The sequence below is a fragment of the Oryzias latipes genome, chromosome 18, assembly GCF_002234675.1.
Source record: "Oryzias latipes chromosome 18, ASM223467v1".
NCBI lineage: Eukaryota > Metazoa > Chordata > Actinopteri > Beloniformes > Adrianichthyidae > Oryzias > Oryzias latipes.
This window is the reverse complement of record NC_019876.2, coordinates 4,665,985-4,691,546: the sequence shown is the minus strand read 5'-3', so window position 1 is coordinate 4,691,546 and position 25,562 is coordinate 4,665,985. Positions and strand designations below refer to the sequence as shown.

General features: G+C 42.2%; 2 protein-coding genes across 4 annotated transcripts in view; one reads left to right on the top strand and one right to left on the bottom strand.

The window, feature by feature from the left end:
* The window catches only part of stk26 (serine/threonine kinase 26), a 35,370-nt gene extending 30,402 nt beyond the window's left edge, over positions 1–4,968 (top strand). Inside the window, exons 8-13 of one of the 2 annotated variants that reach the window (XR_002292346.2) lie at positions 214–356; positions 430–526; positions 623–685; positions 1,781–1,917; positions 2,255–2,786; positions 3,995–4,968. Coding sequence is in view for 1 of the 2 variants with exons in the window: in XM_004079644.4 (XP_004079692.1) it covers positions 214–356; positions 430–526; positions 623–685; positions 1,781–1,917; positions 2,255–2,270 (456 nt within the window). In the remaining variant the exon portion in view is untranslated. Of the gene's footprint in view, positions 1–213; positions 357–429; positions 527–622; positions 686–1,780; positions 1,918–2,254; positions 3,637–3,994 lie in introns of those variants that run through there. The other variant, XM_004079644.4, reaches the window with a different exon arrangement.
* Positions 4,969–9,021: 4,053 nt separating this feature from the next.
* frmd7 (FERM domain containing 7) lies at positions 9,022–24,868 on the bottom strand. 2 transcript variants are annotated; one of them, XM_020711507.2, is made up of 12 exons: positions 24,598–24,868; positions 19,920–20,024; positions 19,808–19,850; positions 18,289–18,367; positions 17,758–17,855; positions 17,127–17,241; positions 16,226–16,373; positions 15,183–15,278; positions 13,778–13,938; positions 10,843–10,911; positions 10,685–10,760; positions 9,022–10,529 (listed from the first exon to the last, which is right to left on the bottom strand). In XM_020711507.2, exons 1-12 carry the CDS (start codon positions 24,712–24,714, stop codon positions 9,345–9,347), a joined length of 2,292 nt encoding a protein of 763 aa, XP_020567166.1. In that variant the 5' UTR covers positions 24,715–24,868; the 3' UTR covers positions 9,022–9,344. The 2 variants fall into 2 exon arrangements, with proteins under 2 accessions (XP_020567166.1, XP_004079748.1); XM_004079700.3 differs by having other exon boundaries at positions 13,778–13,941; positions 24,598–24,867.
* Between the last annotated feature and the right edge of the window lie 694 nt (positions 24,869–25,562).

Below are 25,562 nucleotides of genomic sequence, written 5' to 3'. Positions count from 1 at the left end.
TGTAAACGTAAGGCCGCTCCATGAAAGTTTTGTTGTGTTTTGCTGCCACCTAGTGGAAGAAATTATTAAATCTCCTTAATTTGATCAATAAACCTGAGGCCAAACATTTAATCATTTTATATTTTTTTGCCTCTTACTTTGAAAAAATCTCATTTCCTCTTTTTTTTTTTTTTTTTAATTCCCCTCCTTTGGCTTCACTCTACGGTCCTGCAGCGGCCGACCGCCAAAGAGCTGCTGAAGCACAAGTTCATCACCAAGCACTGTAAAAAGACGTCTTACCTGAGCGAGCTGATCGACAGGTACAGGAGGTGGAAGGAGGAAGGTCACAGCGGCAGCAGCTCCGACGACTCAGACAGGTGACTTCAGGGCTTTCTTCTGCTGCTGCTGCATGTCGGTTCAGCGCCTACAACTGTTTGTTTGTGTGAGCAGTGAGTCCAGCAACAAAGAAAACGACATGCATCCTGAGTGGTCCTTCACCACCGTCCGGAAGAAGAAGACAGAAGGCAGGATGGTCCTCAACGGGACGGTTAGTCGCAGTATCTGGTTCCTCGGGAACCTTCATCCTGATCCTCCGATGGTTTTAGGGCATTCGGGTTGAAGCAGAAATGTTCTTTATCTTCAGACTCCAGAGCAGCTGAGTAAATCTGCCAGCCTGAGCACGGTCATCTCCCCGGTCTTCACTGAGGTGAGCGTCAAAATAAGAGTTTAGTTGAAAGACAAATGGTCTTTTAACCAAATTCAGTTCTAATTATTTAAAACACTTGATCACATTTTATTTTTTTTATTTAACTTTTACTTTTTCTCTAATTTTTTGATAGTGCAGTCCTGAAAAAATACTGTTTGAATATTTTGCTCTGAATAAATCATAATAATTTATAGTGGCTGGAATTATTATTTTTTTCAGTGCACTCACTTTCACTGTTCGACTTTTTTTCTTCTGTTCTTTAATTTTGTATTCTGTTATTATTAACACAAAATATGTTAAACAGACTTTAATCTGATGAATGTAATTCATAGTTGAGGCAAAATTTGAAAGAATAAATCGAGTTTGGCATTTTACCTTTCCTTTTTCTTTGTATTTAAACCTGCAACCAAAGGTAGAATATAAATACTTTATTTTCTTTTTATTGTTTTGAATTGAATTTTATCAGATCACATCAATAACTTGTTATTCAAAACAACACATTTACTGTCATCAATTTACAAAAATCAGATTACCATCAATTGGTAAAAAAACAAAAATGTAGTTTATTTTGGAAAACCCAACATGAATCTAAAGGCCCATCAGATGTAACCTTTTTTGGCCTTTAGCTAACTAGCCTTTAGCTAGCTAGCCTAGAGCTAGCTGTGCTTAGGCTAACTGGCATTAAACTAGCTGCTTTAGAGCTAGCTTGCCTTGAGATGGCTGGCCTTAACCCTTTTAACACAACAATTAACAACATTTTTTTCAACAATGTTACTCTTCAACCATTTACACAGGTAACGTAATTCCAACAGTTTGTGAAGTAGGAAAAATCAGCTCTACGCTGATGTGCAACACTTTACAGCAATACAGTGTTTACGCAATCAACGTAAACGTTGCTATTTCTTTAGCACAAAGCCGCTAGAGTTACGTTGAACGCGTCAACTGTCAAAGCGCTTGTTCTATTTAGGCATTGCCACTGATATCTTCTGGTGTTAAAGGGTTAAGCTAGCTAGCCTTAAGCTATCTGACCGTGCTATGTATCTGCTAGCTATAGTCTGAGGAATCGATTGACTTTTTTTTCTTATCCTCTTGTAGTTGAAGCAGCAACACAAGGAGCATTCGACGCAACGACTGGCCATCGAGCAGCTGGAGCACAACATTCAGCTGGCCGAAGACATCTGTCCGGGCATCACAGACAAGATGGTGACGCACATCATCGCCCGGTGCCAGAAGTATGACCATCGTCACTCAGTACTGAAAGACGCTGTTTGTTCTTCTTTTTAGCTCACAGACAAACAAATTCACAAGTTATTTGTGAGTTTTCTTGCCTGTTAAGAACATTTTTTTCATCTTTGGTCTCTAACTTTTAATGTGTGGTCCCGTCTCTTTAAGCCCCTCCCCCATCCACCAGCCATAGTTTCCTCTCATTGGTTGGAATTGTAGAGTACAACCCCCACTGTAGCTTTTTAAAATGGGATTTTTTGTTTTTTTTGTATCCGAACAGTCGTCAAAATTTTAGAAAATTTCCTTTTGACCGTTGTTTATTGGAAATGTGTCCTTTTTCTTCAGATTCACAACAAACTGAAGACCAGTTGAGAGGAAAAGAAATTAGGAAGAGACTGTCTTCATACCGTCGCCCCGCTGGAAAACAGAGGAGATTTGCTGTGCATTGAACCCTCTCAACACTCAGACTTAAATATTCAGCACACACTAAGAAAGTCATATGTACACTATTTCCTCCTCGCTGCTGGAGGAGGGAACCTTTCTGTTGAATCCAAATCAGTCCAAAAATAATGTTGTCTTAATAACATGACGTGCCTTAACTTCTCCATCTTCTGTTCATCCATTTTTGCGGAAAGGTTTCTTTCTGCTGCAGCAGCTGTAGCCTTTAGTTTGGTGTCATGACTCGCCCGGAGTCCGTCTGTCTGTTCAGCAGCACTTGAAATGCTTTCTATCTCATATTTGTGTCGTTTTTGTTTTTACTTTTTACTTCCAGGTCAGGATGGCCCTTGAAAGGCCAACACAGGGTTCGACTTTGACATGTGACAGAGGAGATTCCTCAGTGTTGGCTAAAGATTAGCGTAGCAGATAGCTAAAACAGGTGAGGAATTGGTGAACCTGTTTCAAAATGTTCCCAAAGTGAATCCAGACCAAACTTTGAGTCAGTTTTGACTCAACTAGCTTTACCAGACTAGGCTATGCATTACTTGGTTGCTAAACAACATGCTAGCTAGGAAACCTTTGCGTCGGTTAGCTTAACCAGTCTAGTCTATGCATTACTAGCTTGCTAACCAACAGGCTAGCGGGGAAACTCTTGATTCAGCTTTGAGTCGGCTAGCTTAACCAGACTAGTCCATGCGTTGCCCACTTGCGAACCAACATGTTCGCTAGAAACCCCTTTGAGCTTCTGCAGTAATTGGCAAAATTAGAAATGACTACGCAGACAACGTAAAGATGTTGATCAATTGTTCGGTTTTTCTTTTGGGTCTTTCAATCGAGTTTTCACAAAGTTTCCGACGTTTTCTGGGTGCATGTTCAAGTTTTTGTTTTTATCGTGATTTAATGGACCTGCAGACTACGGAAAGCCTTCAGGGTTTTATTTTTATTTTGGAATCCATTAACCGTGGGAACTTCTGCTGTTGGCTGTCAAATGTCCAAACGCCGAATTTCAACAAAACGCTTTGATTTGAAACTTCATACTGAATTGTAGCAAAAGCTGCTTTCAGGATGAAGTTGGGAGCTGTACGTCAACGCAGTGCTGACAGTTTGTACCAAAGACACTATAAGACTTGGTCAATGTATATTTTTGTTTTTTTAATGTGTTATAAGGGATACGAGAGCGGCTAGAAAAGGGGAGTTCGTGAAATGAAAGATGTACGATTTTACAGTAACATACTTTTTGTAGCGGGACTTAGAGTTTTATGAATAAATATTTATGTATGATTGTGAAACTTTTGGTGTTTGTTGTTTATTTACTTAAATAGGTTTTTTATAAACTAATATTTGATCAGTATTATTCTTACTGTTTTGGGCCAATGCAACAAGAAATCTCAACTTCACATTTTACTCTTTATTTCTATTTGAACATCTTTAACTAAAGCAAAACTTTTTACATTTTTATTTCTGATCATCATAGTATTTTTTTTTAACTTGTCTTTTTCTGTGTCGCTCTTGCTGGCACACAGAGAAGTTAGCTTAACTCCTCCTCGGCTGAGGCCTTTTCTAGCGCTTTTAATCTGGTCCTCTCTCCTTGCACAGATGTTAATTCTTTGTGACGTACTTTTAATAGTTACTGTCTTTCTATTTTAGATGAAGTCTGTCCCTTTAAAACCAGACTGGCCCCGTCGCTAAGGTTTCCCCTTGGATGAACGACGACGATCTTGCAGAAAAATGGAACGTGTGTGGAAAAGAACTCATTTACCTGTTCATTTACTTCATCTTCAGGATCTTTTAGTTTCTTTTAACAGTGCGGTTAGAGATGTGAGGGCTGCTTACTTCACTATTCTCATTTCTAAAAGCAGAGGTAATCTTAAAGTGCTATTCAACACTATTAGTGATGTCGTGATGCCCAATCTACCTGCTGTCCCCATCCATTCAAATGATGATTGTGATACGTTTTTATTATCTTTTATTGACAAAGTCAGATCTGTGAGAAGCTCTCTGTGTCACTCAGCTGGTTCTGGTCCTAGTCCACCTCGCCCTGTGATTTTAGACACGTTCTCACCCGTTTCTCTGCCTGAGCTAGTCAGATTAGTTGGCACAATGAATTCATCCTGTTGCTCTCTGGACGTGCTGCCAACATCTCTGCTCAAAGATGTCTTCCAGTCCATCGGTCCTTCTGTCCTGTCAATAATTAACTCGTCCTTGCTGTCTGGTCAAGTCCCTGAGCACTTTAAGAAAGCTGTCGTCCTTCGTCTCCTTAAAAAACCCGGGCTTGACTCCTCCCTCTTGAGCAGTTACAGACCTATTTCTAATCTCCCATTCATGTCCAAAATTTCAGAAAAGGTTGTTGCTAACCATCTTACAACTGCTTTCCACAGTCATGGCATTTTAGATCAGTTTCAGTCAGGTTTTTGCAGAGCTCTCTCCACTGAAACAGCCCTTCTCAAAGTCACTAATGACATCCTGACACAGAGTGATGCAGGAAAATGCTGTGCTACTGCTACTGGACTTGACCGCAGCCTTTGACGCTGTCGACCACTATGTCCTCCTGGACAGGCTAAAAAATTGGGTTGGGCTATCTGGTTCCTCATTAAAATTGTTCTCCTCTTTTCTGACTGGTAGATCTTTTTCTGTTGTTTTTTCAAAGTTTCAGTCCTCTTCTACATCCCTCACTTCTGGTGTCCCTCAAGGCTCAGTTTTGGGACCTTTATTGTTCATTTTATATCTATTGCCTTTGCAGCGCATTTTAAGTTCTTTTAACGATGTTTCTTATCATTTTTATGCTGATGATATTCAGCTCTGTGTCTTTTTAAACCGCAGGATGTTTTTAAAATACAGATTTTACGCAGATGTCTGGATTCAGCCAAAAGTTTGATGAATGATAATTTTCTCCAACTAAATGAAGCTAAAACAGAGGTCCTAGTCTGTGTTCCTGACAGTTGCCTCCTCCAGATAGTCCAGTGGTTCAGTCCACTTGCTTCCTTTATCAAGCCGTTTGTCAGGAACCTCTGGGTAACTCTAGACCAGGTTTTATCCCTTGACTCACTTGTACGTTTTTGTTTTTATCATCTTAAAAACATTGCAAAACTGAGTCCAATTGTGTCACGTTCTGAGTTGGAGCTGCTCATCCACGCTTTTATTTCATCTCGTCTTGATTATTGCTTCTCCATCTTCACATACTTGAGCAAAGAATCTTTAGAACGGCTCCAGGTTGTCCAGAACGCTGCTGCTAGGCTTTTAACTAAATCATCCAAGTTTTCACACGTCACCCCGTTGTTAATCCAGCTGCACTGGCTCCCTATCAGCCATCAAGTGCATTTTAAAATTCTGGTTTCAACATACACAGCTCTCAATAGCCAAGCACCGGTCCACCTTAACCCTTGTGCTGTCTTAGATGACCCCCCCTTACATTGACGTGTTCTCCCTACCATGACAAAGGTGGATAAAGGTGGAAAGATTTCATGTAATCCATGAAAAACCAGTGAAGATCACAAATCATTGAAGAAAAAAGGTTCAGAGGACTGTCTAGTGGGTCTAGATGACCCAACTCCCAATGGTAAAGTGCCTAGAATAGCACAAGGGTTACAAGACCTTTTGCAGCCGTACACTCCCAGCAGGTCCCTGAGGTCATGTGACCAGGGTCTGCTGGTTAGACTAAATGCATGCTATAAAAATAAAGTTTATTATTATTATTAGATTTCTACATTCTGTTACGTGAAATACTTCAGTAAGACTTGTGAAAAAAAAGCATCTTTGGTAAAACAAACACTGATCCCTTTTCTGGCAAAAATGCTTTATTTTTAACTGAAGCACGGTGGTGGAAAGGTCATGATTAGGTCATTCTTTATGGAGACAGAAGCCGGTGTGCCGGCTGGGTTTGGGTCTTTGTGAGGCGTTTTACCCAACAGATGCCTGAATGTTGTTTTCAGTCTGTCCAACTCCTGCAGGTCCTCAGCCGATGAAGTTTTTACGCTGAAAAGCCGGTCAGGCTTTGTTCAACAGAAAAGCAGAAAATTGATCAACATGTTTCTCAGATGTGGTTGACCCATTCTTTCTAATACTGACAGAATGAATGTAAGCAACCCATGGTGATGCGTTTATGCCCAAAGGGTTGTGACAGACAGTTTCAGCCTCGTGGTTAGTGTCCGCCCTGTAACTGGAAGGTCGTGGGTTCAAATCCAGGCAGAGTCATACCAAAGACCTTAAAAATGGGACCCAATGCCGCCCTGCTTGACACTCAGCATTAAGGGGTTGGATTCGGGGGGAGGGTTTGAGCCACCAAATGGTTCCTGAGCGCGGCTGTGCCTGGATGGATCAAATGCTGACAACAAATTTCGCAGGTGTGTGGCAGATAGTGGGACTTTTATTTTGTTCTTTTCTTTCTTTAAGGGTACCACAGGTGTGTCTTGCAGTTCCCCCGGGGCTCGTACGGCCACCTTAAGGCTAATGGAAGTTGCGAACGCTTGAGTTGTACTGGTGATGCTGTTGTACGGGGCCCGTAACGCCACACTCTGGTCATGAGTAAGGTGCGAGTACCGGCTCCTTACTGACCACGTGTGAATGTTGCACGACTGTCGTATGTCGTTTTGGCCACCCGTGTGCCCCGTAGAGGTTTTGTACCCGCTGACAGCCCGCATCCACCTTTTAAGACGGTTGTGACTAAGGCTTTAGAGTAAATCTGCCCAAGGGCACTGAAGTAGGGAGGAACCAATGTGGCCCAAACTGACTCTGAGTTTCTGAAGAAGGAAAATGAAAAAGTTTCTAAGAGAAAATTTCCTCTGTTATTGTAAAGGGTGATTCCTTCAACCCAACAGAAGCAAACTGTTGGAGCTTCTGAATTCACAGGAGGAACTGATGTCCTAAAGACTGGGATGTTGAGTATTTTCAGCCTGAACAGATGGATTCTCTTGCTGAGGACTAAATTACAGACATTAGGCTTGGAGAAGGAGCTGTAATTGAAGACAGCTGCAGCCTGAAGGAGGAAACCGTCATCTCCAACATTCCCTCCACAAGCTCCGATTTTGGATGATTCAAGTGGCCGAGCTTCAGTTCCTTCAACGTGGAGGCATTGATCAGCCATCTGATGCTGGGGGTTCAAATCCCTGACTTTACAGAAACTGTGCTCAAAAGCATTTTCTAAATAGTTCAGCAGCTGAAGAGTTTGGGATTTTCTGTCTGAAACAAGGTTTGATGACTGCGGCACATTAAAAAAGCTTAAATGCCGTGTTCACATCCGGCTCCGAAACGTGTGTTTCAGTAACCGCTATCCAATGACAAGTCTATAAAAACGCGCATATGCCCGTTTTGGGCTTCCACATTAAAAGCTGTCGTGTTCATGCTTTGTTATGCTAGTTTTTAGGTCAATTTTCAGGCTTTACGTACGTAGCGTGCGACCGCTGAACGAGTTGAAACTTCAACCAGTAAAACTTTGACCACTCAGTAACTCTGATTTGGTCGTGGCGTGTGGGCGGCGTCCTTTTCGTTCACAGAGGTACCGACTCTGATCAAATTGAGCAGTTTGTGTCCGGCTGGAATTCTCAGACCCCAAGTCTTTCATAAATTGGAAAAGCCTGGAACAAGATTCACCAGATTTCCACAGTTTTGACATTTCATTCAGAGCCTCGTCCAATTGTATCGGTGGAGACGGTCCAGTGTGAACACCACATGGTGTGAGCGTACCATCACGGTCCCTGCAGGATTTGATGGAAACTGCTTCCATGGCTGTGATGGTCAAACCTCGACGTGCTGGACTGACTGATGAATGTCCCCAAACCCTCAACGTTCATGTTTCCGTTGTCCCGAGAACGCTCTGCGTTCACAGATCCGTGAAGGTTGACTTGGAACAGGCTCTGCTCCCGTGTGGTTTCGCCTCCATCAGTATACTTTACATTAAAATGATTTTTACACTTTTGTTTGCAAAGTCGTGCTAACGCCGGGGGTGGAGGTTTGGGAATGACAGGATTTGACCAGGAACAGGTCAGACTTACTGCCAGCTACAGTACAGACCAAAAGTTTGGACACACCTTCTCATTCAAATGAATGGGAAGGTGTGTCCAAACCTTTGGTCTGTACTGTATGTGGACCAAGCTCTGGCGCTCTCCTTGAACAGTCTCATCATCACGAGTCTCCTTCATGCTAGATCCACACAAGGCTCGTGTGTCGTGTTCAAAGAAGAGTTGAATGGGGATTCTTTTAGCGTACGTGTTCACACTGGACTGTTGCTACCCGATCCTAGCGCATGTTGGTAGAGGCTTGCCGTGAAATGTCAGAGGCATTCAAATCTGGTGAATTTTGCTCCAGCTCTTTTTCCACAGCTCTATTCCAGAATTCAATGACTTGCTGTCATTGAATCTAGACCCGAACCGCATTCTTGATCTCTCCGTCATGATCGATTTCCAGACGGTCGGTACTCCTGTGTTTTGAAAAGGACTCTACCTGTACGTCAGGACCAATTCCGAGTCCCTGGTCGGTCAAAGGTGAACTGATTTAGCTTTCAACCAACATTCAATGCCTGCATTTTTGTACGTAGGGCCCAAAAATTGACATAAAAACTTGCACAGCGATGTATTATTGGGACATATTCATGTCTACGTTACGTTTTGTTGGTCGCTCTTTTCCGAGCCCGGTGTGAGCGAAACATTGTCTTGGCGTGAGAATTACATGTTTCCACTGCCTCAAGTTGAAGCAAATTTCACATTTTATTGACAAAAAGATGTTGCATGGTTGCCACAACAACCTATAGTATCTAAAGTATCAATGAAAAAAAAATCAATCTCCTCTGCACGTTCGCCAAAGCGTTAAGAGTCTCTGAGCGTCTTGTGGGCGGAGAACGTCAAAATTACAGAGTTATCAACAACGAATAAAGTTTTACCAAATGAATCAAATGTTTGAATTAGTTTGACTAGAAAAAGGCAACGGTACAGTTTAGTTCCCAGCTCACGTTGGACGTCAGACCTGAATCTCTGCTCTTCTTCAGTCTGTAGACCTTCAACCTCCTCTACAGTGTGACCTGGGTAATCTTCACTCCTCCTTTCCCCTCCTCCCCCTCTTGACTCCTCCCAGTCCTTTCCGGGTCGCTCTTTGTCTCTTTCTTGGCTGCGGCTTGAGCCATTTCCTCCTCCTCTACCTCATCTTCCTCGTCCAGTTGAAGGCTTCCAGAGGAAAACCTCATTCTGGCAAGTCCAGCTGACCCCACGACCTTCCCCGCCTCAGGCGGCGGCGGGCAGTAGTACGGGTAGAAGACCTCCGGGTCGGAGTCGCTGTAGCTTCCAGAGGCACCTGTGAACATACAGAGGGAGGTGGGGCGCTCGGGGAGGGGGGAGGAGTTAAGTGGGAGGTAGGTGGGTCTGGTAGGCCGGGATAGGTGGGGGTAGTAACCAAGTGGGCGGAACTCAGAGGCGGGGTTAAAGGCGGGGTTTGTGCTCCTTGACAGGAACTTGACCTCTGGTTGGCTGGCGGTGCGACGAGGCAGCCCTGGCAGGAAGTTGGAGTCGTCGCTGTAATGCCCCGCCTCCACATGTCTCACACCCAAATGGCGTGCTCCATTGCTCCCCAGCTGGTAAACCCTCGCTGGTCCCAGCCCGCCGGAACCGGACGGGCGGAAGTTCCTCCGAACCGGAGAAAACGGCGGCAAATCCTGACTTACTGGATAGAAGGCGGGCCGTGACGCACTGTCCACTGGAGCGTAGTCCCGCCTCCTCACGTGTGGGAAACGCTCCAGAGAGGAAACCGTAACGTAGTCCGCCAAGAAGGGGGGACGGTTGAGTGGCGAGGAGGTAGTGAAGGGGAAGGAGGGCAGAACGGGGTGATACTGGTACGCAGGGCTGTTGGGGTAGAGGAGCACCAGCTGCTGTGCAGCATCCGGGTGCGGCTGGGGGTTGGGCCGGCGGCGGGATCTGTTGCCGTAGACACCGGCCAGCCTTTGGGCTTGGCGCTGAGCCCCGTTCTGTGGGGTGGAGGCGTGGCGTAGCTTGGGAGAGGGTGTGGAGTGGTGGGGAGACAGAGGGAGGGGGGTGACTTGACAGAAGGGTTGATTCCTCCGTGCGACCTCAACAGAGGAGTGGCTGGCTTTGGCTCCTCCCTCCGCGTTGTCTGCACGCCGCCGCCGGGGCTCCGATTCGTCCTGACTGTGAACCTCCAGAGCGCGCCTGGCCCGCGGCAACAGGTGGCCGCGTTCGTACATCTGAGGAGAAAACAAACAAACGTTGGGGGATCAGATTGTTTATTTGTAATCAAGTCGCCACGGTGACGAGTCTTTGAAGCAAAAGATTATTTATTTCCGTCAAATAATTCAGTGGCGCCATCGTTGGTCATAAACCACGTTCAGGGGTCTGGTACCTCCTTGGAAACATCGGTGAGGAGATCTGGAGAAGATCGGCACTGTCTGGGGTCAAAGTCGGACTGACAGAAGGTTCTGGATAAAGAATGAAGAATTCATGAAAGCTTTAGATTTCAAAACACGCTGAGCTTTGATTTCCCCTCCTCTCTCCTCGTACCTTTCCAGGTGCAAAGCCTTCTTCTCCCCTGATCCCAAACACTCCAGCAGCTGTTTCTGAGTTCTCCCGCTGCAATAAAAGCCAGAAACAATCAGAACCATATCAGGCTCAGAACAAACCCAAAAAGGCGAAAGCTTTTGTCTGTCCCGCGTTTAGCCCCGCCTTTGCCCAACAGTAGCTGGAGATTCCGGCCACCGAGGGTCTGACAGCAGCTTGACTGCCGCCATCTACATTCATGACCATTGCCGGCGGCGGCAGCTGATCCTGAAGATTCTGTCGATGCCTCCCCATCACGCTGTGGCAGTTGTGTTGGCGAGTGTAGCATTAGCACCGGAGACATCACCAGCAACACCTAAATAACACGTGCTCTAACCCCAGATTTCCACCGGTCTGTCGTGCTGCATGGGCAAGACTTGTCAGTAAATTTCCATTGACTCCGTTGCTTCTCCCTACCCCAACCCCACAGCTCCAGGAGCAGTGCTTCGTCCTGTCAGGTGGTTAAATTGATCGTGTAAACACTTTACCGTTGCACATTAGTGAAAAGCTGCTTTTCTTTGCCTTGGAATCCCCTGGACTTACGCTAATCGTGTGAACGGTTGCAGAGTTACGACGGTCGAGCGAATGTCAACACAGGAGCTACATCTGATTCTCTTCCATGTCTGTTTTGAACTCTACCCGCTGATCACACTCAAATCCTGATCCACACCCCAACAGCATCCTCAAGTTGTTGTTAGTGGGAAAAATATGAATTAAAGCCACAAGCGGCGTTGTATGGCCCGCAGGCACTCCCCGCCCCACCGCTACGCACCACCTTCGCTATCGATGCCCACCTCTACGCAGCACTGCCGCCCTCACTGCCCACCTTTGAATAAGGCAGTCAAAGCTGCATATGCTACTTATGCTGACTATGCTAGTTGTGCTAATGTGGCTAAAAGTCCTAGCTTTGCAATCAACACCGTCAACTGACTCAGAAAAACATACTGCTTTAGATACTAAAAATGCTAACTATGCTAATTATGCTTATGTGGCTAAAAGTGCTAGCATTGCAACCAACATCATTAACTGACTCAGAAAAACACATTGCTCCATTGGTAAGATCTACATTTCATAAGTTGATAGAAAATCACTATTTTCAAAATGCCGCTTGTTCTGTTGATTTTATTTCACTAGAAACCATTTTATGTTTTGGTCACCTGGGGATCACAGACTGATCGTCGGTTTCAGATTAAATGGAAAAAGTAAACTTTTGGATGGCCTTAGCAACCGAGGTGATTTGATAACCACGCCCACATTCCTTATATGTCCATATCCAGTGTTGTTCATTATGTTCGGTTCCAACCATGGAGTCATGCGTTCAATTTTCACAGTTTTCCATTGAAAGACATAGGAGTTATAACAGTATGCCAATTTTGCTAGCTTGCCATGCACACGCCGTTCAAAATCTACTTCTAATTGCAACATTTTTTCAACAATAGCTTGCCACTAATGCCTAAGAAGTTACGAGACGATCAATAAAAATCCCAACATCAAGTTTACGTTTGTATCGGGTTGTGAAGGTGCTTTTTATGAAAAATTCAAGATGGCGGCCAAAAGTCTAAACGAAACTCCAGAGGTGATTGAAGACTTACGCTAACAACATGTGCGTGAAATTTCGTAAAAATCGCTGTAAGAAAAACGCGAAAATTCAAAAAATGCAGATTTTAGCACAAAATGGCCACCGAACACCGAACCGACGTTTTATCAGTTTCATTAGCCAATTCTAAAAATAAAATTCTGATTTTTTTATTTATTTTTTTTTATAGCAGAGTCAGCGGATTTTATGGCAACAGTTTTTGTTTACCACACCCACATTTCTTTAGCGATCTGGTCGTTTGTTACATTGTTTTGTTCAGTGTGGGCCAGGGAATCGCATATTTCATTTTCATGACATTCCGATAAAAAATGTGCGAGCTAACTAAGATCGCAACAGTTGCGAATTTGCCAAACCCACGCCGTTCAAAATCTACCACTTCGAAGTCCAACATTTTGTCCACAATAGGTTGCCATTGATGCCCAGGAAGTTTCAAGACGATCGATAAAAATACCTAGGACCAGTTTTCGTTTGTATGTATTACCAAAGGTGCTTTTTTTTAAATGGCGGCCAAGGTCAACGAAACTTCTGTGGTGTTTGTAGACTGGCCTGTGTGTGCAATTTCATGAAATTCGCACAAGTTTCGTTTTCCCATATTGTGGAAAAACGCAGAAATCACCAGTTATCACCCCCCTCCCACAAAATGGCCGCCAAGCTGTAGGTCGTGTAGCCGTCCCATAATGATTTCAAAATTTGCTTGGCATATCCCCGACATGTGGGTTTTGGTTTCGTAACTATATTTTGAAATCTTTTTTTTTTCTCCCCATTAGCAATATTCGGCCCCATTCATTTTTTTCACGGGATCCCTCTCCGTGATGTAATCGTCTTCGGGGGGACTTTGTGGAAAATTCATTTTCAATTTATCCTAGGTGTGGCGGGGTTCAAAATTTACGCTCAAAGGCGCAGAAATCTTTTCAACTGCAAAAACAATATGTTCCTTGCAGTCAGTGACTGCGACTGCGGGCCATAAATATATGAGCCCATTTATTTAAAAACTATCACATATATGTCACATCTGTGTATACGTCTCATCCTGGGCAAACTATGTTTAAAAAATAACGTGACACATACGGTAATCTCCATGGTTGATGCATCTCAGAGGGCTTAGAGAAGAAACTGAAGTGACAGAGCTCCCATCCATCACAGGAAACAACTTTCTGATCAAATGACGTTTGAATGCTTCTGTTTCAGGTTTATACTGGAAAGGTTAAGGTGTTTTTCACTGTGCTGCTTCACAAAGATGACCCACAAAACTGGTTGAAATGTTCTTCACGTCTCATTTCATAGCCTGAATGTGTGTTTTACCTGTATCTAAACCTGGAGCCCTTACAGGACAGCAGAGTTTTATGCACAGCCTTTGGTTCCTCAGAGAGCCTGAAGAAAGCGTGATACTCCACACACATCTTCCAGAAGGATTTGCAAACATCCCGGCTCGCCATGGCGAACTCTAGAGTGTCTTTGCACGACTGCTGGAAGGATAGAAAAACATTTCAAATCAATTTTTTTCCCGTGATAAACCAACACTAAACCTCACATCCTACAGATTTTTGCCTTTTTCAAACCTGCGCGAGGGGCCTACTATTGCTGTTCACGAGACAAGTGCGCACTCCTGACGTACAGGTTTGTCAATTTTCACCTAGCCATAAGGGGTAGCTGTGTCTGAGGCTTTGCTAACGGTATCGTACGACATGACCCGTCCATCATATGTACTACTTACTTACTTACAGCACCCCCCCCCTCGTTTTATTTGTTTTGGAATCTGAAAGATGTTTTATTTTGAAAAATCTCCCAATTCTCTGTTCCATCCGTTCATGTCACTCTTGACGCAGGCCAGGGCACTCTTCGCGGTCACGTGGAAGGTTAACGCTAACAAAATGAGTAAAAAAACGAACGTCTTTGGAAAGTTTCTTTGCCAAGTGGAAAAGGCCCAGCCTGGAGACAGAAAAGGAGCCTTTGACTTCCAAAAAACAATAAAGCTACATCTAATAGACAGTGCTTCTTTTTGGCACCATGAGTGCAAGGAGAGGATGATGAGACCTGTGCAATGTACAATGACATGTCTGTCAAAATGTCTCTGTTCCTCATTCATTGTAGCGTTGCTACAATTAATGTTTGCCACATCTCAAAGACCGGTCTGTGAAAACGTTTTTTTTTTCCGCCAGTCCATGGTGAAAAAAAAGGTTGGGGACCACTGTTCTACAGTACACTTACCGCACGCACGATATACGGTCCCTTATCAATGACCCTAGAGGGAACTGCAAGACACACCTGCGCTCCCCTCAAGATGCGACCTCTCCTCTCTACGCGCCTCCACGGACCCGTACAACCAAAGATGATTTATTCCAATGGATTCTGACACGGAGAAACACAGCTTTGCGCTGATACAAAATGCATATTAACGCAAAGCTGCTTTTCTCAGCTTTAGAATGTGCTGGAATCACGTCATGCTGAAGGGTTAAGGCCACAGTTTTAGACTCTTGTGGTTTTCATCAGCGCTGCATCTGTGTGACCGGAGACCGTCATGCCTCTGGAGATTTACAACTTGAACAGTTGCCTCCACGTCTCTTTAGGTTCTATGTTGCCCTCTTCCTTTGAGTAACTCTCTACATTTTTAAAATTTTACACACATGAGAAAAACATATGAATTTTACGTCGATGTTCACTGGTTATACTTTTCAAACTTTCTTGCTGCATTCGGTCCCATTCTCACCCCGATCTTGTCGTGTAGTTTGATCAGGAAATGTTTACGCTTGAAGCTCAACTTCCGGATTTTTCCCCAGCTGAACGTATTGATTTTGGTGTTTCCCTGAAACAAAAGAGCAGCAACATGGACGTTAGCCTGACAGAGACTCACAAGTCATTAGATTTTAGATTGACCATGGCGACACAAAGCATTTCCAAATGTTTCCATTTGAAAACAAAGAAATCTTGACTTGCTTGTATAAAGTAAACTCAAAACTGTTTTAAATTTCACTTTTTTCCCCTTTTAGTAGCTACTTGTCTTATGTTTCAGTGTAATGGAGGATCAGTAATTTGAACCGGGATTCCATTCCAGTAGAATAACGGCTTCTCAGTGACCTTTCAATGAAGATCAAGACTTCTACAGAAGCCCTCATGTACACAATTCTATTCCAGAAGGTTCGACATTCAGTCCAGACCAGACCTAGGTATTAAAATTTCTTGTACTATTAGAGCAGATGAGGCATTTTATTTTATAAACAGAAAGCAGCGAGGATCGCGTTTCATGCTCTACTGTAAATCGCGTATGGGGAGGCGTTTCTTAAGCACAGCTGGCTTAACCACGGCTGAGCGAGCGGCGGCCCCTGGTCCGCGGACAGTGCCCAAGAAGCACAGCTGCTTTACTGGGCTCGGGTCCCCTGGGGGGGAACTGCGGAGCCGGCAGCAGGCGCAGCAGCAGGACGTCTCGGTATCTATGTCGTTAGAGGGCCCGGGCCTCAATAAAACACTCCTGTGGGCCTGGCAGGTTCTCCACCAGGGACTTGGCGCCAGCAGGGCCGGTAACGGCTTTCCGATTGCAGAAAGAATTTGCACTCAGTGTATCTAAACATACATGTGCAGTGACGTATGTATCAGAGGATGCTCAATGTCAATTTAGTGATGGATTTCACTGTGAGGATGATGATTCGCTGACAGATTAAAAAAATATATGTATATATATTTTGGTTGTTAATCTGTTATGACCCGTGATCTACCCACAAGCTCTTAGAGCATCTAAAACCTCTTGTGCCAAACCTGAAAGACCAGTACTCCAGAATGAGTGACAGCCAAGTTTATTCTCTGTCCCTCCCCATCATGGGCAGGGTGCGGTCTGATCCCGTACATGTCCAGCTTCCTCGCTACCTCTAGCAGGTGGACATCAGAGTCTGCAGGAGAGATTCCTCTGAGGAGAACAACAAAGACAACTGGGCTACTGATTCCAACGACACAAAACAGTTCTATAGACCAAGAAATATGGATTATTTGATTTTTGTTGACTTTGTGAGCAAATTTCAACAATTGGCTGATCCTAACCCTTCAACACCAGAGCTTTAGCTCCAGTACTGACAATCTTTTGAGTACCGTAACGTGTTGACTGTTTACGCAATTAACGTAGTTCCAAGGAATTCTGAAGCGGAGAAGGGCAGCCTTGCACTGTTATGCAACTCTTAACACAAAGTGAAGTGTTTACGCAATTGACGTAAATTATCTGATCCTGTTGCAAAGGATGGCGGTCTTGCAGTCTTTTCTCTGCATCAGAATCAGCTGACTCACGTTGATCCCGTAAACGGTTGAAGGGTTGCGCTAATGTCAAAGAGTGTGCATTATGTATTTATACTCTGTGACGTCTCCAATGCTAAAGTTTAACTTTACTTGTTGTTCATTTTAGATTATCCCCATGAAGCACAGTTAAGTTAAAATAGATTCTCCTGTGTTTTAACCAATGAATCTTTACCATTAGGTAGCTTTAACAAACAGCAAAAAGTCTGGTGATATGCTGATGATACTCAGCTTTTCAGATTTAGAATATCAATCAATTAACTGCTGGTATACCTCCAAGTTTTAGTACGTCCCAGTTTTGCTTGTTTACAAAACTGAAGTTTAAGCTCATTTTGAACAGAATAAAAACTCCCAAAAGCTCATATTTCGCTCATACCTGTGTCTCTTATGAAACTTCATGATCTTGTGGTCCAGGTACTCCTGGTTGGGCACATATTGCTTCGTCTCCAGATGTTGATAGTCCAGCTCCTCGTCATATTCCCCTATTTCTGCTGTTACACAAACAGACATCTTCCTCACCGTCTAACTAACAGATCAAAGGGCATCAGTTAGGCACTTTCAACTCACTTTGTTGACTGATGCAAATTGAACTCAATTAGTGGAATTATTTGTTGTTTTTGACCAGAACAGAAAAGACAGATGATTAAAACATCTGCAGGAATACATGGTTGTTCATAAAAGACTAGTTTCCTTCAGTCACCATTTCTTTTACGTCCAATACGGACACCGCCATGTTGGAGCCAGACGACATCAGTAAGCAGTGATTGGTCCAAGTCTGTCTGAGTCAATGTTTGTATGGCAACCACTCTCTCTAATCAGGAGTGAGCTGATTGGAAGTCCACACTCCCATAACTTAAAAGCAGGCTTGTGAGAATCTCTCAAACATTTTGAACGTAGGGGCCAGCAGGGCCCACCAACTTTAATTGAGCCATTTGATTGATCAGTTTATAACTCTGGAAAAAACATGAGGATTATCAAGAAGATGTTGTGCACTTTTGTATGCTTACACTGCAGAATGTGGGAGATGAGCAAGGCAGCGCTGTTGTCGTTACATGTTAGACTGCCGTTCGACAAATCCTGCTTTATCTGTAAGGCAAAAAGATACCTGCACATGCAAAAAAAGAAAATCACCTGATATTAAAAAATATATAAACTTTTTCGCTATTTTTAGGGTTAGGGTTATGTATATGTCATGTATAAAAAAGGCAATGGATGAAACAAAGAAAACCATTTGTGAGGTGCATGAGTCCATACACATTTATGCAGAACGTCTGCAGCTTTAACCCTTGTGCTATCTTAGGTGAGTCCACCCTTACATTGACGTGTTATTCCTACTATGACAAAGGTGGAAAGATTTCATGTAATCCACGGATACCAGTGAAGATCACAAATCATTGAAGAAAAAGGTTCAGGGCACTGTCTAGTGGGTCTAGATGACCCGACTCCCAACGTTAAAGTGCCTAGGATAGCAGAAGGGTTACATAAGAAAAATCTGATGGAAAATTTAAAAAAAAAATGCTGAAGAAGTCAAACTTTACCTGGTGAGGCCTCTCTTTAGCTGTCCAGGATCAGGTGGAAAAAATTTGACTATAAATCTGAAGAATAAATCACTGGTGTCTGACAAACGGAGAACAAAAAAGTCTTACAATTTTTTTTTACACTTTTATTTTTTGTCCAAAAAGAATTGAACAAAATTAAGTAAATAAATTATATAATTTTTAAATGGATCAACACAATCAGCCTAAAATTTAGTGTTGACTATTAAACTCAATACACAACAAAAAAGTGATGGTAGCTTTGTGTTAGCTTGTTACAAGATAATAGCTAATGCTAGCTTGTTACGAGATTATAGTTGGCTTTTTACAAGATTGTAGCCCAATGTTAGCTTTTCACAAGATCATAGCCCAATGTTAACTTTTAACAAGTTCGTAGCCTAATGTTAGCTTTTTACAAGATTGTAGCCCAATGTTAGCTTTTTACAAGATCATAGCCCAATGTTAGCTTTTAACAAGTTCGTAGCCTAATGTTAGCTTTTTACAAGATTGTAGCCCAATGTTAGCTTTTTACAAGATCGTAGCCTAATGTTAGCTTTTTACAAGATCGTAGCCTAATGTTAGCTTTTTACAAGATCGTAGCTTAATGTTAGCTTTTTACAAGATCGTAGCCTAATGTTAGCTTTTTATAAGATCGTAGCCCAATGTTAGCTTTTTACAAGATCGTAGCCCAATGTTAGCTTTTTACAAGATCGTAGCCTAATGTTAGCTTTTTACAAGATCGTAGCCTAATGTTAGCTTTTTACAAGATCGTAGCCCAATGTTAGCTTTTTACAAGATCGTTGCCTAATGTTAGCTTTTTACAAGATCGTAGCCCAATGTTAGCTTTTTGCATGATTGTAGCCTAATGCTAGCTTGTTACGAGATTGTAGCCAAATGTTAGTTTATTACAGGATCATAGCCCAATTTTAGCTATGTAGTGTTATGTTAGCTTATTATGAGATTGTAGCCTAATCTTAGCTTTTCACAAATCATAGCCTAATGCTAGCTTGTCACAAGATTGTAGTCCAATGTTAGCTAATCACAGGATCATAGCCCAATGTTAGCTTTGTAGTCTTATGTTAGCTTATTATAAGATTGTAGCCACAAATTATAGTCTAATGCTAATTTGTTACACTTTCATAACCTAATGCTAGCTTCTTACGAGATTGTAGCCTAATGTTTGCTTGTTACAAGTTACAAAAATACAAATGAGCAGAGACTAACCTTTGTGTAAGAGCATTAGTAAAACCCTTGGTTGTTTTAGTAAGTTAGTAAGTTTTTGTGTTTATGTTTGTGTGAATTTTCTGTTTTCTGTATACTTTTTTGGCATTCAGAGCAGACAGCAAAGTAAGAATTTCATTGTGCAGGGAAACCCGTTTCTTACTGTGCATATGACAATAAACACTTTGAATCTTGAATCTCTCTTGAATCTTAATGTATTTTAAGTGTGAAAGTCAGATCGGATCATTTGGGTAGAATAAAGAAGCATGTAATTGTAAAACTGCAGAGAAAACCATCTTACATTTAATCTGTTTGATGAGGGGCTTCATCATCTCCAACCAGACCTGCAACAGAAACACGGTCAAACAGACAGAAGACCCTCAACTTAACACGTCTAGTTGGGCTGCTCTTACATAATGGCCGCTGTGGTGCCTGAACTCCAAACCGAAGTACTCCTTCTCCAGAAGTTTCAGATGACCACAGACTTTGTTGAAGAAATCAGCGCCTAAAACGTTTTGCTGAAAATATAAGACCATTGAAAATTAGGCGTTCATAAGAGTAATAGATTCAACTTTTTAATTGAGAAGTTTTGAAAACGTGCTTTAAGTAATTCTCTTGAGACAAGGGAATTATGTTTTACAGCTTAGTTTCTCTGTTGAAGAGCTTAGTTTAATGAGTTACTATATAAAAGACCACAGTGAAGGGTAACGTGTTCTCAATAAGAACGGCTCTACTGTGAATCAGTATAAAAGTGTCAAGAATAAAATGCTTTGTAAAAATATGTACATGTTTCACACGTGAGAGGAAAAGACCCATTTTTGAAACATTTTCAAGTAAAAGTCTTTTTCTTATTGATCAAGTTTTTTAATAGAAATATAATTTTAGTTTTAAAAAAATGTAGTAGTGGCTAGAAACTTTGAATTCTTGGTAAGACCATTTTTACCATTGGGGGGATTTTTCAAATCAAGATCCTTCATTAGCTCCAGATGTTTGGAGTCAAATCAGCATCAGCTTAATATAAAAAAAAAAATTAAAAATATATATATTTTAAAAACTTGAATCGAAAAAACTTAGTTTAAATTCAGACTATTTGTTTCTGAAGTTGATCCTAATTTTACATTTGTGCCCATTGGCTTCTGGGACTTGATGGACATTGGGTGACAGAAGTTATTGTGATGTTATTGTTGTTGGCGCCGCCTGTGTCATCCCTTCTCTGTGGCCTACAGTAGTAAGAATGTCGTCTTTTGGTTCAACAGAAGGAGGAGGGATGACACAGGCTCAAAGCCCCGCCCCCACAAAAGATTTGGCTTAACTGAAGAAGAAAATACAAAACAGCAGCTGTAACAAATAAACAATATTTTCACCACAAAAAAACAAACATTTTTAGGTTTATAATTCTTTTATTCAAGTTTTCACTATTTTTAAATGAAAAAAAGATATATTCTTTCACATTTTCCTTTATTTTTCTTTCAAATTTACAATCTGGCTTTTCATTTTTTATATTCTTCAGCCTGGCACTGAAAGTGAAAAACAACCCGCCCTGAACGCAAAAAAAACCCACTAAACTAATACAAAGAAAAAGTATTTTTAATTGTTTTTTTTTAAATCTGATTAAAACAATGAAATGATGTTGGTGTTGTTCTAACTTTACTTTTTTGTTCCTTTTTTCTCTTTAAATATATTTCTCTCATACTCAAGTTTTCTGTTTTTAGAAAGATCCCCCTCCCTGTCAATTTCCTGCGTCTCTGCCTCCTTTTACCCAGAAAGCATCTGTGCATTTGTTCCTAGTTCTTTTTTAATTGTTTGGTGTCTGCTAGCTGGTGTTTAGCGCTCTGTCGGGGGATGAAATTCATTAGCTTGTCATGAAGAAGAGGAGAGCAGCTGCTTCACACTAATAATTACTGAAAAAGAAAAAAAAAGCCAACCCAACTACAGCTAGCAAAAGTAATATATTTGCCACGGCAACAAAACCAAGACATTTATTAAAGAACTCCATATAACAAAAGGTAATTATTTAGAAATGAATTGTTGTTTTCTAGATCTAAATCTGACTTTTAGGAAGTGTCTACTGTACATGCCGCGAATTTCCTCGCCTCCTCCTCCATCGTATTCCTCCTTTCTTTTTCTCCACAGCCTCGCTGATCATTAATTGGAGATTTGCCCTGAAGGTTGGAGGATTAGGGTCAGAGGAGAAAACCTCTTTTCCCTCCCCTTTCTCTACGCTGATGTCCACCATTGTGAGGACCTTCCCTGACATCAACCGCTCCGTATCCTGTCAACCTAATTCTAGTTCCAGTCGAATAAGTGATTTTATCTGCAGCTCTTTGGAGGTTTGGAAGCTCAAATCCTGTCAGGATGTAAAAGTCGGTCCATGTCTGAGAAAGACGGATTTGACATAAGATTTACCTCCCTTAATGTAACGGAGTCATTTTTTAGAGTCTCTCTCTATATCTATCGCAATTTATTTTTACTTCTCCCCTTCCTTCCTTCTAACCATCCCCTCTTTCTTTTCTTTCCACATCATCCTCCTCTGACAGAAATGCTACAAATGTCCCAGAGGCCACAGGGAAACCGACAGAAAAGAAAGCATGAGCGGGGAAAGTGGAGCTACTTTACTAACACAATACTGCGAGCTACAGACACACACAAACACACAAACTCTTTACGAATTGTACTACTGCCTTGCAGGCAATGCCACTGTGTTGAAAACATGTCACCACCTCTGCTGACCTGGATAGAGGAGCACATGACTGCTAGCAGACATCTGGGGGTACAGTTCTTCATGACCTTATGGCTATGAAAAAGGTCGGGTCAGCTGAGAGGTTCAATATGCTAACATACCTAAAACCTTTTCTCACCATTCCATGGGTGTTTCTCACCCAAGATTGGGTCCTCTACCAGAGGCCTGGGAGTTTGAGGGTCCTGCGCGGTATCTTAGCTGTTCTTGGCACTGCGCCCTCTCTCCACTCACTAGTACTCTCCCTCCATCCTTGCGGTTAGCATACAGTCTCAGGGTGCTGGATTTGGGATGGAACCTTCCATGCACGGTGAGAATCTTTCGTGTTTTAACATCCCTGGTCTGTATCTCTTCCTTTGGCCATCTTATTATTCCTGCAGGGTATCTGATCACTGGCAGTGCGTAGCTGTTTATTGCCCGTGTCTTGTTCTTGCCATTGAGCTGGCTTCTCAGGACTTGCCTAACTCGTTGGAGATATTTGACTGTTGCAGCTTTCCTTGTCGCCCGTTCCAGGTTGCCATTTAGCTGTGGTATGCCAAGGTACATGTAACTGTCCTCTGCGTCTGCCATTGCTCTTTCTTGGAGTGAGACCTCTTTTCCACAACTTTATGAAGTTTGCTATGAAGGTTCTGAGAGTCCTGTTGATGTTGCTCCGCTGAGTCCGCTCCTTGTATTCAGTGATCCATATGTGTGGCCTTGAGTCTATTCTATTGTTGTAATAAAATCAGGCACTGCATAGGTTGGAGTGTCTTGGCCTGCAGTCATGAGCAAGTTTTCTGTCAACCAGGAGTGTTTGTTTCCCTTCTCTGGTATCTCTACCAATGTAGTCGGGAGGTTCCTGCAATCCTCGCTCAGAGACAACAGCCTGTTATATGTTGCCTCCTTCTTCATACTTTTCCAGAACTGTTCAGTTTCCGGCCTTGCCACTAGGAGCACACTTTTTCAGGCAGAGTTGTGACCAGTCTGTTTATCCGTCTGGCTTCATTGTCCTTTCTGTACCTCTTGAACCGGCTGGTCAAGACCAGTAGTCTTTCTTTGGCAGTTTCCAGTGGTGTAGGTATGGACATCTGGATGTATCTTCTGGGTACCTGCTTTTTATTGCACCTCTCTGAGCCTCTGTGAGTTGACAAAGTTCTCTCCAAGCTAATCTGGCAATTAGGAGAAGGGTGTACGATGCTAGCAGGTCTGGGATAAATGAAATGCCATTTAGCTGGCATTCTGTAAAGAAATATCTGTACCGAGTAATGTGCTGGGAGTCCCAAGGTCAAGATGGGAAACACCAAGCTAAGTTCCTCTGGGACTGCTGGATACAGACAGACCGGACAGTAGTGGTGGTCAAGAAGGAGCAGAATACCACAGTGATGGATGTAGCAACCCAGAAGAAAGGAGACGTCAGGAAGAAAGAACACAAGAAGTTTTTAAAAATACTGAGGCCTAAGAGAATGTCCTAGAACAACATTCAAGATATCCGTCTCAAAAAGTACAGTCCTACAAACAGCTAAGATACTGCAGAGAACCTTCCAGCTACCAGCCTTTGGTAGAAGACCCCAACAGATCTGACCATTCCTTGGGTGAATGAGGAACATTTTTTATCATCACCATGAAATAATAATCAGTATGTCAACAAAGCAATAAAGATAAGATTTCAAGTACTGTGATGTTCAAAAAACGGCTATCAGGTGTAATGAAATGAAGTTTGAAGCTCTGTTGAGTTCACTTATGGGTCTCCCTACCAGTCGAATGACAAAAATCTTAAAAACAACACAAATTCAAGAACTAATAAAAGAAAAACAAGCGATATCAAAGACATTCACTCGCACTACAGGTTTCATGAATAGGAGATTAATAACGGAAATGTATGTTTGTTCATTTTTTGTGTTAATTTGGCCAAAATAAATATATGAATATAATATTAAAGGGAAATCTCTCCCTTTTATTACTTCCTGGTTAGTTTTAGAAAATGTGATTAAAGTTATAGATAGTAAATGCTTGTGTAAGTCATTTTAATTATTAAATGTATTTATTTTATTTTTTTATAAAGGAATTATTTATTATCTGATTAATAGTCATAGTAATGCTTCCACTTTCTGCTGGGAAAAATAAAGCATTTCAAAATAAAATATATTCAGCTATAAAAAATCAGGAATCGGCAACAATTTACACACAAAAAACGTGGTTATGTAAATTTAAACTCTGTTACGTGGATTTTTTTCTAGCGTCTTTCAGTCTACATAAGCAGACATATGGACTTTTTAAATATTTTTAGTTTTTATTATTTAGTATTTATTTTTAGTAAAAAAAAAAAATACATTTAAGAGATATTCGTATGAAGAACTCTGATTTAGAAGCCTCACCTCCACCTCAAACGTGCGCTCGCTGTCGTCCAGGAGTAGAACCCGCAACCGGAGCTTGCTCTCCTTGCGGACCCGGCTCTGGCTCCCGGGAGTCCGGCTCCGGTGTCGGTCCTCCATCCTCCCGTCCTCTCCTTTAGGGCGGAAGGCGCCCGCGTGCGTCCGCTGAGAGCAGCTGCCCGCGCGCGTCGGTCGCGCGCGGGAGCAGCATGACGCGGGAGGAGGACGCTGCACCTCCTTCAGTGAGGCTGCTCACAGCTTCCCGCCTTCAAGGGAAATCCTTCAAACTTCAAAGAAAATCATTAGTGACGTCAAAAATGTCTTTCTTTTCAGTTCTGATGATTTTTTTGGTTTCTTCATTAACAAAATCAGTTTAAAGAAATTTAAGCTGAAGAAAACAATTGAATAAAACAAGTATTTTTAATGTTACAACTGTGAAAAAAAGTACACTTTTCAGTATGTATTCTGAAATGTTTTAAATATTTGTTATCCTACCTTTTCGGATTTTAATTTTTTATTTTATTTTAGATTAAAAAAACATTTTCTTTACCAAAAGTAATATTTCTATCATGCGTTTCCTCACATAATAAATGTTTTATCCATTTCTTGTCAATAGTTTTTAAATAGACAAAAAGAAAGTGAAAAAGTCCCTAAATGCTATTTTCTGTTTGCGACACGCCAATGCAGACTATTCTACCTTTATATATTTTTTTACGTTTAACGTTTTTCCATAAGCCTATTCAGTCATGAGTTCTGTACACTGAGCAGACAGTAAGCAGGTATCGTGCAGATACCATGCTAATCTTAGTATGCTAAGATTTACATATAACACTAAAACAGGGAAGGTTCCCCAAAATTGTCCTGATGATGATCAGCCGATTTCAGACTTCGTCCCACCGCCACTGTCCGATTGTTTGGAATCGGACGGTGGCGGTGCGGGCGCTCGATGAGGGCTGTTGCCGTGGGCA

Bases quoted from the DNA above. Each gene is read 5' to 3' on its own strand.
- frmd7 (XM_004079700.3), bottom strand. From the start codon at position 24,714: ATGGAGGACCGACACCGGAGCCGGACTCCCGGGAGCCAGAGCCGGGTC. The intron at 20,025-24,597 runs GTGAGGCTTCTA...TTATATTTTCAG, and splicing joins AGCGCACGTTTGAGGTGGAG to CAAAACGTTTTAGGCGCTGA. The intron at 17,856-18,288 runs GTAAAGTTTGAC...TTGCATGTGCAG, and splicing joins CTAAAGAGAGGCCTCACCAG to GTATCTTTTTGCCTTACAGA.